At 32.7% G+C, this 12,855-nt stretch overlaps 1 protein-coding gene and 3 non-coding genes across 4 annotated transcripts; 3 read left to right on the forward strand and 1 right to left on the reverse strand.

The window, feature by feature from the left end:
- Positions 1-2,043: 2,043 nt before the first annotated feature.
- On the forward strand, positions 2,044-2,124 carry LOC125185786. Its single transcript, XR_007170284.1, has one exon. It is a non-coding gene; the product is annotated as a small nucleolar RNA U61 (small nucleolar RNA).
- Positions 2,125-2,184: 60 nt separating this feature from the next.
- LOC125185795 lies at positions 2,185-2,266 on the forward strand. Its single transcript, XR_007170292.1, has one exon. It is a non-coding gene; the product is annotated as a small nucleolar RNA snoR14 (small nucleolar RNA).
- A 38-nt stretch (positions 2,267-2,304) lies between these two features.
- Positions 2,305-2,396, forward strand: LOC125185784. Its single transcript, XR_007170282.1, has one exon. It is a non-coding gene; the product is annotated as a small nucleolar RNA Z101 (small nucleolar RNA).
- A 413-nt stretch (positions 2,397-2,809) lies between these two features.
- LOC125224279 (type I inositol polyphosphate 5-phosphatase 2-like) lies at positions 2,810-6,543 on the reverse strand. The gene is made up of 10 exons (XM_048127656.1): positions 6,251-6,543; positions 6,043-6,142; positions 5,865-5,957; positions 5,583-5,670; positions 5,342-5,446; positions 4,322-5,090; positions 3,986-4,170; positions 3,792-3,900; positions 3,539-3,684; positions 2,810-3,252 (listed from the first exon to the last, which is right to left on the reverse strand). The coding sequence occupies exons 1-10, from the start codon at positions 6,284-6,286 to the stop codon at positions 3,033-3,035; spliced, it is 1,851 nt and encodes a 616-aa protein (XP_047983613.1). The 5' UTR covers positions 6,287-6,543; the 3' UTR covers positions 2,810-3,032.
- Positions 6,544-12,855: the final 6,312 nt, after the last annotated feature.

Below are 12,855 nucleotides of genomic sequence, written 5' to 3' on the forward strand. Positions count from 1 at the left end.
AATTCCCCGAGTATTTTACCATGTCTATATTGTAGTAACAAAAAGCAAGATCACTCAATTTCAGGATATTGAGTCAAAATGAGATATTTAATGATGAACGAAATATGTACTTATTAGTTATTACTGACATATTTGAAGATAATAATATATAGGGGTGTGTTATATTGCTAACTCACTCCTAAATTGCTACTACAACAGACATTGGATCATGAAATCAATTAAATTGCTACTACAACAGACATTGGACCATGAAATCAATGCACAAGATTATTCAACCAGTAGTATCAATAGTCAATACAATGTACAGAAAATGTCAATTAAGGGTATTGATGTCCACCAAAAGTTAGTTATAACTAACTTTCAAAAAATATCTGAAAATTTTAATGGTTATAACTATCTCAATTTAAATTATTTTTAATTTATTTAATTATTTTCAATTTATTTCGATTTTTTAAAATTATGAAATTTCTAGTTATGAAACTTTTTGTGTCTCTGAGTGAGGTGAGAATCGTGAAACTCATTCTTCACTAAAACTATTTCAATCACTTTTTTCTTTTTATATCTTTTACTTTAAAGGAAGTACCTTAAAAAGTTAATATTTGAGGAGGAACTAGAGAGTATTACTTCCTCCGTTCCAGCTTAAGTGGTTGATTTATTTTTTGCCGTTGTTTTGCGAAGATGATAATAAATAGTTAGAGTCGAAAGAAAGTAAAGTAAGAGATAGAATAATATAGAAGAGAGTGGTATATACATTCTTCTATTAGTTATTTTTCTTTCCTTTCACTTTAACTACTCCCTCCGTCCCATTCAAGATGACCACCTTTCCTTTTTTGTTTGTCTCAATCAAGATGACCACTTTTCAATTTTGGAAATAACCCCCTCTCATATCTCCTCATTAAAATATTCAACTACCTCTTTCTTCTCTACTTTATTCCACCAAACAACATTTCCTAAAATCTCGTGTCACTCAAGAATGTGGCCATCTTGAGTGGGACGGAGGGAGTATTTATTATTCCCTCCGTCCCAACTAAGTTGAGTCGTATTCCTTTTTGGAATATCCCAACTAAGTTGAGTCATTTTCTTATTTAACAAAAAACAAAATATCCAATCACTCTAATTTTATTCTACTATCTACTTTACTCTCTCTTTATCTTTCTTACTTTTCAACTCAATTTCTTAATCTATGTCCTCAAAAGTTATGTCTCATCTTATTGGATGTGGGGAACTGGGAATATCATTTTCCTCAATCACGTACTTGAAAAGCAGTCAATTATAGAGATGGGATAGATGGAAGTACTAATTTTTTAATGCGAATATTTTGCTTAAAGTCACTCCATGAATTGTGCTTTTTAAGACACTGCCTAATTCAGTTATTTGTTCTGTATTTTATTTTATTATTGAAACTATTTTTTCTCTTATTACTCACATTGAGAAATCTCTGAAATAGACTATTGATTTTATCTAGTTTTATTTATTTGAAATACGATTTAACAAAAGTAATAATATTAAATCACTTTGGTCTCACCATGTAGGTGTAATTTTAGTTTTATAAAGTTACTCCATAAGTTTAATTACACCGTGAACTATTTAAAAAAATTTATTTAAATCAGATAATTTACGACTTAATGCACAAATTCTATAATTATCTCAGTAACTAAACTAAACTATCCCAATAGTTGGAATAAAGTACACAATCAAATGGAGTAATTAAAATGTAAACAATCAAACAGTTAAATTGGGTAGCTTAAAAATTAGTACTCCTATAAGTAGTTAATAATCTTAAAAAATCAAATTAGTACTATAAGTACTTAATTTTTTAATTTTTTTTGAGTTGATAATTAGGGTTAAAAGGCGGCGACATCAAAATATCGAAGTGCAGCATAACGCATCTAGGGTTTCCTTCCTACCATCACCAAATCGCTATAAATTGCTTCTTTCACCTTTCATTCCTCACTGCGCTACTACATCTAATAAGCTCTCCGCTTCTTTCTGCTCTCAATTTCTCCAATTTTATGATTTTGTGCTTTTCTATTTCGCTTGAATTTGCTGTGATGAATATTCAACTGTGACCCAAGACGCTTGTCGTCGGTGACGGTGCACAACCCTCTAAGAAGTTCTGAGCTCTACTCCTTTCTTTTCCTCTTCTTTTTATTTCAAATAAAAAATTCCTAGTATTTGATTTTGGCGAAGTGACGATATAATTCATGTCTGTCAATCCCCTGATTGTTTGTGATGTTAAAAGTGAATCCCGACAGGTTCCGATCGCTTAAATTTCAAATTCAATTTTACTAATTTTGTTGATTTTGGGGGCAGAGGATGAATCTTTTTTTGTCAAATGGGTAATTTGCGACTGATTTGTTGTGACGATCACTCACCTTGGAGAACTGATGCCCTCCATTTATTTTTTCTTTTCTTTTACATTTAACGCTATCCTTAAATGGATTATTAAATTTGGATTTAACTCTTCCCTTTTCATTAAATCTTCAGTTTTCATTTTCATTAGACAGTTTGGCTATGATCTCAGTTAGGCGCATTTGTTTCCAAGATTGATGCAAAAAAATGAATAGAGAGAGGGTTTGAAATGTTTATACACAACAGGGACCCAAGTAAAATGGAAAATACAGTACTAATTCTAAGTTTTTTTTCATATAATAAAATACCTCAAAGACTAAATTAGCCAATTAGGAAATGGACACTATTAAAATTTGCCAAATTGTGAGAAGTAACGCTTGGAGCAGTACTTTGTTTTTAGTTGATATAGAGATGCAAATTTCAATTTATTTTCGGCAGACTTAATTTGGAAAAGATATGCTGAATAAAGTTATTTTGAAGATGTCTCACATTATAACCCCACAGACCTTATACAAGACATGATTTAAGTCAGAGATGCTGATTCTTACAAATTTTATGAAAAAATTGTATACCAAGTACTATCTGATGGTAGTAAGGTATTTCCAATCTTACACTTGATTCGATTAGATCCAAATCATACAATGATAAACATCACATACACTAATAATCTAGCTACGAATTTATCTCTCAAAGTTTAATTCTTGAGGTTGGTTAACAAAAAACTCAGGATGTACCACAGCACTTGAAAAGTTGAGTGCCTTTTTGAGCTTCCGTTGATCAAATATCTCAACTTCCACTATGAATGAAGAACTCACTGGCCTATGATCTGAAAGCCTCATCTCTGATCTCTTGTAATCCAGCTGCTTTATCCCTTTACCAAACCATAGTATCCTGTCACACCTGCATACCATATATTGTTAAATTTATAACCCAAATAAAGGCTTGTTAGAGTTGCATGGAGATTATTCTATAATAATGAAGTACTACTATGTCCTAAACAAGAAATTTAGGACAAAAATCTTGTATATGTCTAGCTCCGAATCTATAAATGTTTGGTCGGATTGAGAGCTGAATCTAATCACTCTTTTGTGGTTCCTAAAAATTTCCTTGCTTTATAGCTTATGATTTTTTTTTTATAAAAATCAAACCTTGTGACTTAACCTTTAAAATGCTCATCTTGACTTACCATGCTGGGGATCTTTTCTTTTCTCCTTTAGGTTTTTCACCAACGTATCTATCTGTGTTGATCTCATACTTATAAGTTGGAGCAAAGTTGATCATCCCTTCTTTCCACCCATCAAACACATGTCCATTTCTGAGTTCCCGGCATAACTGCGAACATGCTCTATAACTATTACACTTCTGCTTAATTTGTTTCACCCTAAAACATCAAGCTCTAATAGTAATGGACTAATGGTAATTCCGATTTAGGTCTATACCTGATCGTTGTTGAGAAGCACAGCCCACTGCTTCTTCTCGACAAGCTTTCTCACTTCTGAATCCGACATATTGATCCGATAATTCAAATCTCCAAACCAGAATATCTTGCTGTTCGTTGGAGAGATCGTGTAATCAGTCATTTATTCATAATCAAGAGCACATAGAATACCTGAATAAGATATAGCTTTCTTACTCGTGAGAGGGAATTGTCTGAGGCTGATCAATGTCAAAGAGGGTGGAGAAATGAGTCCGCCTTATGATTTCAAGAACATCAGCGTTGCGCCTTTGCTCGGCCCCAATTTTTTCACCCGAGGTTAGATGAGAGCAGACAAAGCATAGACGACTATGAAAGAGTGACATGCTTATGGAAACAGATCCCTGTGAGAGGCAAACAGGAAACAGTAAGGTTAACAACTGAGGTATGACTTTCACAATTTAAGACATGAAATTGTCATTCAATGATTAAGATGAAGGTGCATCATGCTACTTTTGCAAAAACTGAACTTAAAAAACTGAGTAATGAGCAAACCTTGTTGCCCATGTAGCCCATAAGCCCCACTCCAACTGGGGAGACCTTCAAGTGGTTTATGTGTCGCCTCAGCCTTCTGCGCACCCACACCGACACATATATTCCGACCATCTGTTTACTAACGATCCGCACATACACTTGCGGCGACTTTCTTGGAGTGGTTGACACTGCATCCTCATTTCTAAAATCTGACATTTCCGAGAAACAATCTTCTTCCTCGCCAGGAATTTCATCCAACTCCTCAGACAGATAATCCACAACTTCATCGACCGCATCATGTTGATCCATGTGGATCGTCTGTAGATTTCCAAAGCTTCTGTGCATCCTCTTTAATCGTGGGAAATTTTGAGGGCTGGAGGTAAGACCATTACTCGTCCAGCCTATTCTTGCTGAGCTGCTCAGCACTCTACGTAGGGACCTAGACGATATAGCTTGATGAGATGTAGCATCGAGTGATTGCTCTGGCCAGTCCAATCTGTTGTCCCAGACGCTCTTCCTACTGATCTTCGAGTCACTGTCCATAGTGGCGCCTCCAGAGTTATCGGCAAATATGTCGAGTGCAGGAGTATCTGCCTCATCAGCCAATGTATCAGAAGCAGAGGAAGTCCTGAAAACAGGAGAGGGCGGTGCGCTGTAGCTTTTGTGTTTGCTTCCGGGTTCTGCTGACTTATTCAATGTTCTGCGGATGATAGCCTCCCATTTGGAGATCGGTCTTCTGCTTTCTGCAACAAGAACGTTGCCTGCACTCAAGGGAACCACTTCCTGGAAGCTGTGATGATCCACAAAAGGAAACTAGGATTATTGAGTGCTTTCAAGAATAACTAGAAACATAGGAGAAAACCACAGTTTCCATTATATATATTGCTGGTGATCTCAAGTAGGAATATTTTGGTCATATCACATAGTCAAATTGGTGAAATCAAGAGAGAAATTTAGAGAAGAATTTCTTGAGATATGAATATGATGCACGAATACCGATCAATCTTCCGAATGATTTCAAGATTTTGCTGCTAAGCTTACCCGAATATGTATATATCAGCTGGCTCTTGCATACACAGCCATTCATCTATATCAAGATCATCATCTGGAATTCTTCCAGCAACATTCCAAGTACCTATATTTACTCTGCAAGCACGAAATCACTTTCTTACCACAGAGATCGAACAAATAAAAGCAGTCCAATAACAGCCGAGTAGTAGATGTTAAAAGTAACATCGCCACAGGCAATACTAGATATTTATGATTTCTTACTGAGCCAAACCTCACATCTTTTGTATTTATATACTGAAGTCGCAGAGTTTCTGATTTTCCCCTCCTGTGTTTCATCGAGATTCCAGTTGGAGGTTTACCTGGATTATCAGAATCATTTAGCATCAAGACCGGATATTCTTTGAGAAATTCACATTCCAAAAGGATATAGTCTAGTATTTGATCAAGCAAATGCCATATACATTCGAAAAACCAAGTTTCCCTGCGTTTTTAATATCTAACGCAACAAATTACAAAGATCGGATTTCAAAACAACATACAGTCTTAAAACTACCTGCTGTAGTTTTGGTTGAGCAAGCAGATTGAAATCCCCTGGTCGAGTCGACATGATCATCAAGCATAGTAGATTCATCTTTACAAGAGCAAGCTGCCCAAAACAACAGTAACGTCATAAACCAAAAGCAAAGCACACAAAGTGATGAAGCAAGAAACATGAATGAAACATGCCATACCATCATCTTCACTCTCTGTATCCACTTCATCTTCGCTGAAATCATAAACCTTCGGCTTGATATTCAGCCACTTTTTCATCATAATGGAGGGCCAGAACGGCTGACATAAATAAAAAAAAACACACAACTTAACCATCAAAACCTCAACATTCTCTGAAACATTTCCACAAACACATCAAAGGCACAACTCCAAGCAACCATCTCTTACCTCAGACCGCTTTCCTCTTCTGCTCTGTCTCTTCATGCTCGGATCACAATTGAAGCCCCACAGATGCTGCAGCGAATCTAATCACTTATATATATATATATATATATATACATTTGTTAGGCAAATTGAAGGAAGATTCGGGCCTTGTGGCTTGTACCAAACGAGTGATGACAGATGAGAAAGGGAAAACAATAAAGTAATGGTCAAGCTCATGAGGCATCCACTGCCACAACTTGCACAGTTTATTTTTTGATGGTCCAGACATGGATGGTGTCGTTTTCATCATGAAAATCAAACTCAAGAAGACACCAACCCTCATTTTGAAATATTAGAATGTCTCTGTCAATTTGAAATCTGGCTGCCATCTACAGTGACCATAAGCTCATAATCCCCATTTTCTTATGATTAATAAGTCCACCCCATGCATCATTTGTCTGCTTCTTGCTTGATTGTGTATTTGTTTATGTCAAGATTGCGTTTTTATTTTAAATTATGGTTGCAAATGACAGATCCGTTAAAGCTTGGTTGGAAGTGCTCTGTATAATTTTATATTAATCTCATTCAACAAGTCTATGCTTTTTAATGTTTTGTTTAATTAAATAATCAGATTTTATTGTTCATTTAGATTTGAGTTGACTATGAGATGCTAAAGGTATCAATTTTTAGTTCATCATTGGATGATAAAGGAAGACCTCTGTAGTTTATTGACAATAATTTTTCTAATTACTCTTAAGTTATGTTATGGAAAATAGTTATTTGGCTGTAAATATATAAATTTTTTATATTTTTTTGTTCATAACGTTTCTTTTAATTTAAATATATAAAACTTAAGCATTCTCTGAATTTTTCTCTAAGTTTATTTTTCCCTTTAAGTTTATTGTTTTTTCTAAACCATGACACTCATGATATTAGACGGATTATGTGATCGCATCTAATTCATGCATCAATGCCTACAAATTACGATTATAGTAAATATGACGAACCACATGCAATTTTATGATTAAAATTTATAACATAAAATATGTCATTCACTCGTGATATTAGAACTAGGCTAAACCATGACACTCATGATATTAGAACTAGGCTAAACCAATGTACTTCACAAAAAAATTGTTGTCTACAAAAGGAGCTAAACCAATACAAAAAAATTGTTGTCTAATGGCATAGAAATAGGCTAAACAAATGTAATTCACAAAAGTAATTTACTCTTCCACTGCTACTACTACTACCCTATTAAAATTTTCTCTCATATACTTTATGTTTTCTATTTTTTTTTATTTTCCCTCTATTTTAACCATTAAACGTCAATTTTTTAAATTTTGTGTAAAAACGAAACGTCTTACTATCTTGGAACGAATGGAGTATACAATTTAGAAAATATTTCATCCATTTAACTCAAGTTGTTCACCTTTTTGTTTTTAGTTTGTCTCAACTAAAATGCCAACCATTTTGTTTGATATATAACACATCTCCTCTCTTCTCATTATAATATTAATTATCCTTTTTTTTTCTATTTTATATACTCTATAATTCCATCTATATTTTCATGTTACTGAAGAAGAATAACGATATATTTATAAAAATTTAACACTAATTGAATAGGATAAGACTCATTGATTTTGATTTAATAATATCATTAGTTATATATTTGTATGACTAATTTGACCCTATTTAGGGCATAATTCACAAAAAGGGACCAAATGCCCAGTTGTACACAACTTGACTCATATGCTTATATTGCTTCTCGTACTAAAAAAATGTTATTATGACAAATTGACTAGTACAATAGAAGGTGTAGGTTTATCATAGTCTTAATAAAGAGAGAAAGAGCGATATAGATAAGTAGCCGCCGCAAATGCAATTATCAACCACCAAAATTATCGATTAATTAAAGATATATAATGCTCGTTTCTACTTTAAAATATACCATACTCCATTTATACGTACCTTGGGTGATTATATATCCAATATTAAATATCCAATATTAAATCATTAGATCTCTAGCTAGTTTGATTGGCCAAACCTCTTGAAAAAATCATAAGTTAATTTGATTGTTCATATACATATATAAATATTTGATTCATTATTATTATGATAACTTCAATAAAACTATCACTACTATTGCAAAAGTGAGCTAGCTGGTTAGATCTTAATGAGTCTGTATTAATATGAATTTCTTCTTTATTAATTAAGGTATTAAACTTATTTTTCAAATACAAAAAATATAGCAAATATAGAAAATAGATTTGGAGTTTTCGAAAGAATTTAAGCCTACTAAAGTAGTAATAATACAAAATAAGAGACGATAGTGAATATAACGACAATGATACAAGGATAAAAAACAATAGTGCCAACCACATTGAATGGAACAAAATCACTATTAGAAAATGAATTACCTGCAAATCTAAGATCAAACCAAACTTATCATAATCATCATTCTCCTTTATTCTTCTAAGAAAGAGACAATGTCCCCTTTTAATTTGACTTCTTGGACAACTGTAAAGATAGTAAATGTAATCTCCATAACGTCTAATTATGCGTGTACTTTTATAACCGGCACATCCATCTATGATCCCAATGACTAAAGTAGGGACTGTAGAGTGAGGAGATTGATAATGAGGTTACGAAAAATTTATCTTAAAAAATCTTAATTTTACAAAATGAAATTATTTATACCTACATGTTAACGTTTGCTAGCTATGATTTTAGTAAAATGCTAAAAGTGCAGTCCAGTGATTAATAAAAAAAAATACTGCCCCAATCAAACTATATAATCCATCAAAGAATCACACAAACAATTGTGCAGATAAAGTTAAACTATGAGATGCATACAGTTAAGAGATTAAGAACTCTAGCACCTTAGTTACCACATATTAATTTTATATTTTAAATTGATATATTACTATTATATGTTAGCCATGCATACACGTAAGTAATGAGTTCAAATAGAATAGACGCTGCCCCATCCAAACCAAATTTAGATATGCTAGTAGTTTAGGATTATCAAAAGCTACTTTAAATAAAATACTAAGTAGGAATATGTAAATGTGTGCATAATGATAGGTAGGACGGTATAGATAATTATTACTCTAGCTAGTTGAATTGACAGTGGAGAAAATACAATACAAGTTGGATTGACAGTTCACATCGTTGATTTGAAATCATGTTTATGAGTATTGTTCCATTAATTAAATCTAATCATGAGAAAATCAATCTGATCATCCCTAGGCTATTGCATTTGCCCCCCTAGATGGGACTACCGATTCACGTTCTATATCTACCTCTACCCTAACACCAAATTTCGGGTTATAGCTAAATTCTAAAAATAGTAATAAATCGGAAAGATGGTTTTTCTCCACCAATTTTCCATGATTAAATCATATTTTTGAGCCTTTAATATTGATTACTTAATTTTGAATAATCATGATCAGAAGGAAGGTTATGTGGTGTAGCCCTCCCTAAATGGGACTGCTGTGCCACCACTCAAAATCTGTAACACCAAATTTCGGATTAAAATTTTATGGTGGTTTTTTATAAATATATTAATTTTTTTATTTGTCTAGTTTTTGAATCTACGAATTTTAGACTTTCATGCTATTTCCAAAAAGATAATTTTTTCTCCAAATTGAAATGGACATATCTCTAGAAAAATATTAGCATGGCAAAATTGACAATCATTGAAACGACGCCATTTTAATAGAAAAAATTAATTTGCCGATAAATACATAAACTTTTGAAATTTTATGATTTTTCTCCTAAATTTTAGATGACTTCACATTTCTTAAAACATACGACTTCTGTATCAGGTGCAGACTTTAAGTTGTGTCGCCGAGCCTCAAGCCCTAGGTGTTAATTTATCCCACCCGCGCCGCGTTGTTCTGCCCGCCCCTAAGTCCTCGGTGCCATCACGCCATGCGTCGCTGAGCCGCAGCCTATGGAATGGAATGAAGCCATTTATTTCATTTGGCACATACCAAAAGATAAAGAAATAATATAGGTAAAATTAAGGTGGGACTTAGGCTTAGGAGGTAAGATATGATGATGGATATTGGTGGATATATTTGTTGGAAGCCAAGTGGACTAATTGGAAGACAATATGTGGACCAGTAGGAGCACTATACGTGGAACTGGAAGTCAGATATCTTCCTCACCGGTAAAAACAAACTAAACGATAAGTGGTGGAGATCCACATATATGATGTTAAATTATGTAAAATAAATGTATACTACTTTCTTACTCGTAAATCATAAATCATAATGATTAAAATGATAAAACTTCCATTACATTTTACAGTGATCAGCTGGCCACAAATTGTTTTGACATACAGTACTATATTTTTGGGATTGAAATTGAGGCGTTTATCAACTATTTTGTGGCAATATATTTGTAAAATTATATTTTCTGATGGGACGTAAAAAATGAGAATATACATTTTTGAAAAATCTGTTTCGAACAAAATTTCAAGTGGAAAATTTATTACACGTATTGTAAAAAAAATCAAAATAAAATCATTAATTAACCTAGCGTACGTAAATAAACCATTGCCTCACTATTATAAATAAGGAATTGACTATAAAATGAAATTGACTAGATATGAAAAATATATGTAGGCGCACTCCTACTTGAACATGCGTACCTGATTAGTCGAATAGGAGTACTTTATTACTCCATTTATTATACTATAAAGTATTAAAATATATACTTAATCTTTTTATTATTTTATTTTGATCTCTCTACTTTCGAATTCTGGTTTTGCAATTACTAATTAGACATACTTTGTTTTAAATTTTGATGATATTTTGGTATAGAAACTTGGTTATTTGAGTTTGACGTAATTAAGATTGGTAAATGGCCAAGAATGGTGGAATATTGTATCTCAATTTTCTTCATTTTCACCGCCTTGGAGAAAGATTGGCTAACTCAGTCTCCTCTCTCAACCGCCTTCGACCATTGACGTTTAACTAGGCTTAGGCTGATTTTGGATGAGGTCGTTAAATAATTTTAGTATATTCAAGCACAAATATCATAAAAGATTATCTAAGTTAAATATTTTGTGGGGGACCTTTCCCTTTTGTTCAGCTAGTGTTAAAAAAGTTTCACCGATATTTAGTACCTCTCTCCCTTCCATCAGTTTACAAACTCCTAATATCTACAATCACATCATACAAGAATCCTAAAATAATAAAAGTTGCAAAAAGGAAAAAGAAAAAAGAGTGAAAATAATGGATAAATTGAAAAGGTGATGGTGATTGGGTATGTAATATGTATAATGGAAGAGTGGACAGAGTACAGGCTGTACAACATTTTTCGTACTGCAAATCATCATACAAAGACGGTCACCAACTTCAATATATTTAGTAATATATACATTATTTGAGAATATTAGTAGTTTATTCCATTCAGATATTGAATTAAATCATACTATTAGGTACAAATACGTATACACACTTGAAACACGACAACTGATTTCAAGCTAACTTCTAATTTCAACATTTTATGTGATTAGGGAAGTCATCAACACAAATCCCACTTTTAAAAATAAATAAATAAATATCACTTCAATTGAAATGCCGACCAACACTTTTTAATCAGCTCAGCAGAGTTGTTGATATCGAATTGAGACATTTCTAAGCACTCACTGCCTTTAGTAATATTGCACTTTTTGTTGATATCATTTATAATCTTAAGATATAATTTTAGACAATTCAATTTTATTTTCAATCATTTATAATTAGTATGTTGTTGAAAACTTGGTAGAGACGGGTCAATCTATCGATATCCAGAAGATAGGTATTATGCATGCATCTCTGCTTTTTTATTTTTGTCATTTTTCTTTCTTTTTGCTTTTCTCATTATATATATCGATAGGTCTATTCATTTAATTAGTAAAGCAATTTATAAATATATATTACACGGACGACGGATGGATTATTATTCTATGTCGGTATATGCAAACAATACTCTTTTCTCGCATATAATAATATTATATTACTAACATAATAAAGTTGGTTTCGTATCTAAGCCATTGGAATAGGATCATATTTCAAATTTCTTTAATTAACTTTGACCCATGAAATAAAATCCCTAGCATCTTAAATTGTTTTGTTTCGTGTTATGAACGTAGAATAGTTTTTTCCACGAAAAATGTAAAAATAAAACCAAAATGTCGTCCCAATCATTCGGTTGAAACTTGTTATTTAGTCAAAGGTTTTAAAAGTAATTTAGTTTTATAGAAACATTGACCCAAGCTCATTACAACATTACTCGTTTTTTTCACTACATTTGCAATGGCTCGCTTCCAATAACTCAATTTTTCAGCAACGAGAAATTCAAAGTTATCATCAGAAATCTCTTAACCACAACTCTTTAGTGGTAGATTGAAAAAGAATGCAAATTCTAACAACGACACATAGGATTTCACACCCTAATATTAGCAAATAAAAATTGGGATACCTAAGCTAACTTGGAACGGAAGGATAACTATATGGAGTATCATTAAATAGTAATCACGGATAGTCTTTCAACAAAATTGAGTTATTAGAGTGTCCACAGTGGTGGTCCTCTTGGGCAATGCCCAATCTATTATTTTTTGGGCATGCCCAACA

This window comes from Salvia hispanica, chromosome 4 (genome assembly GCF_023119035.1).
Source record: "Salvia hispanica cultivar TCC Black 2014 chromosome 4, UniMelb_Shisp_WGS_1.0, whole genome shotgun sequence".
NCBI classification, from domain to species: domain Eukaryota; kingdom Viridiplantae; phylum Streptophyta; class Magnoliopsida; order Lamiales; family Lamiaceae; genus Salvia; species Salvia hispanica.

Bases quoted from the DNA above. Each gene is read 5' to 3' on its own strand.
- LOC125224279 (XM_048127656.1), bottom strand. From the start codon at position 6,286: ATGAAGAGACAGAGCAGAAGAGGAAAGCGGTCTGAG. The intron at 5,671-5,864 runs GTAGTTTTAAGA...CTGATAATCCAG, and splicing joins CTCAACCAAAACTACAGCAG to GTAAACCTCCAACTGGAATC. The intron at 5,447-5,582 runs GTTTGGCTCAGT...TCGTGCTTGCAG, and splicing joins ATAAATACAAAAGATGTGAG to AGTAAATATAGGTACTTGGA.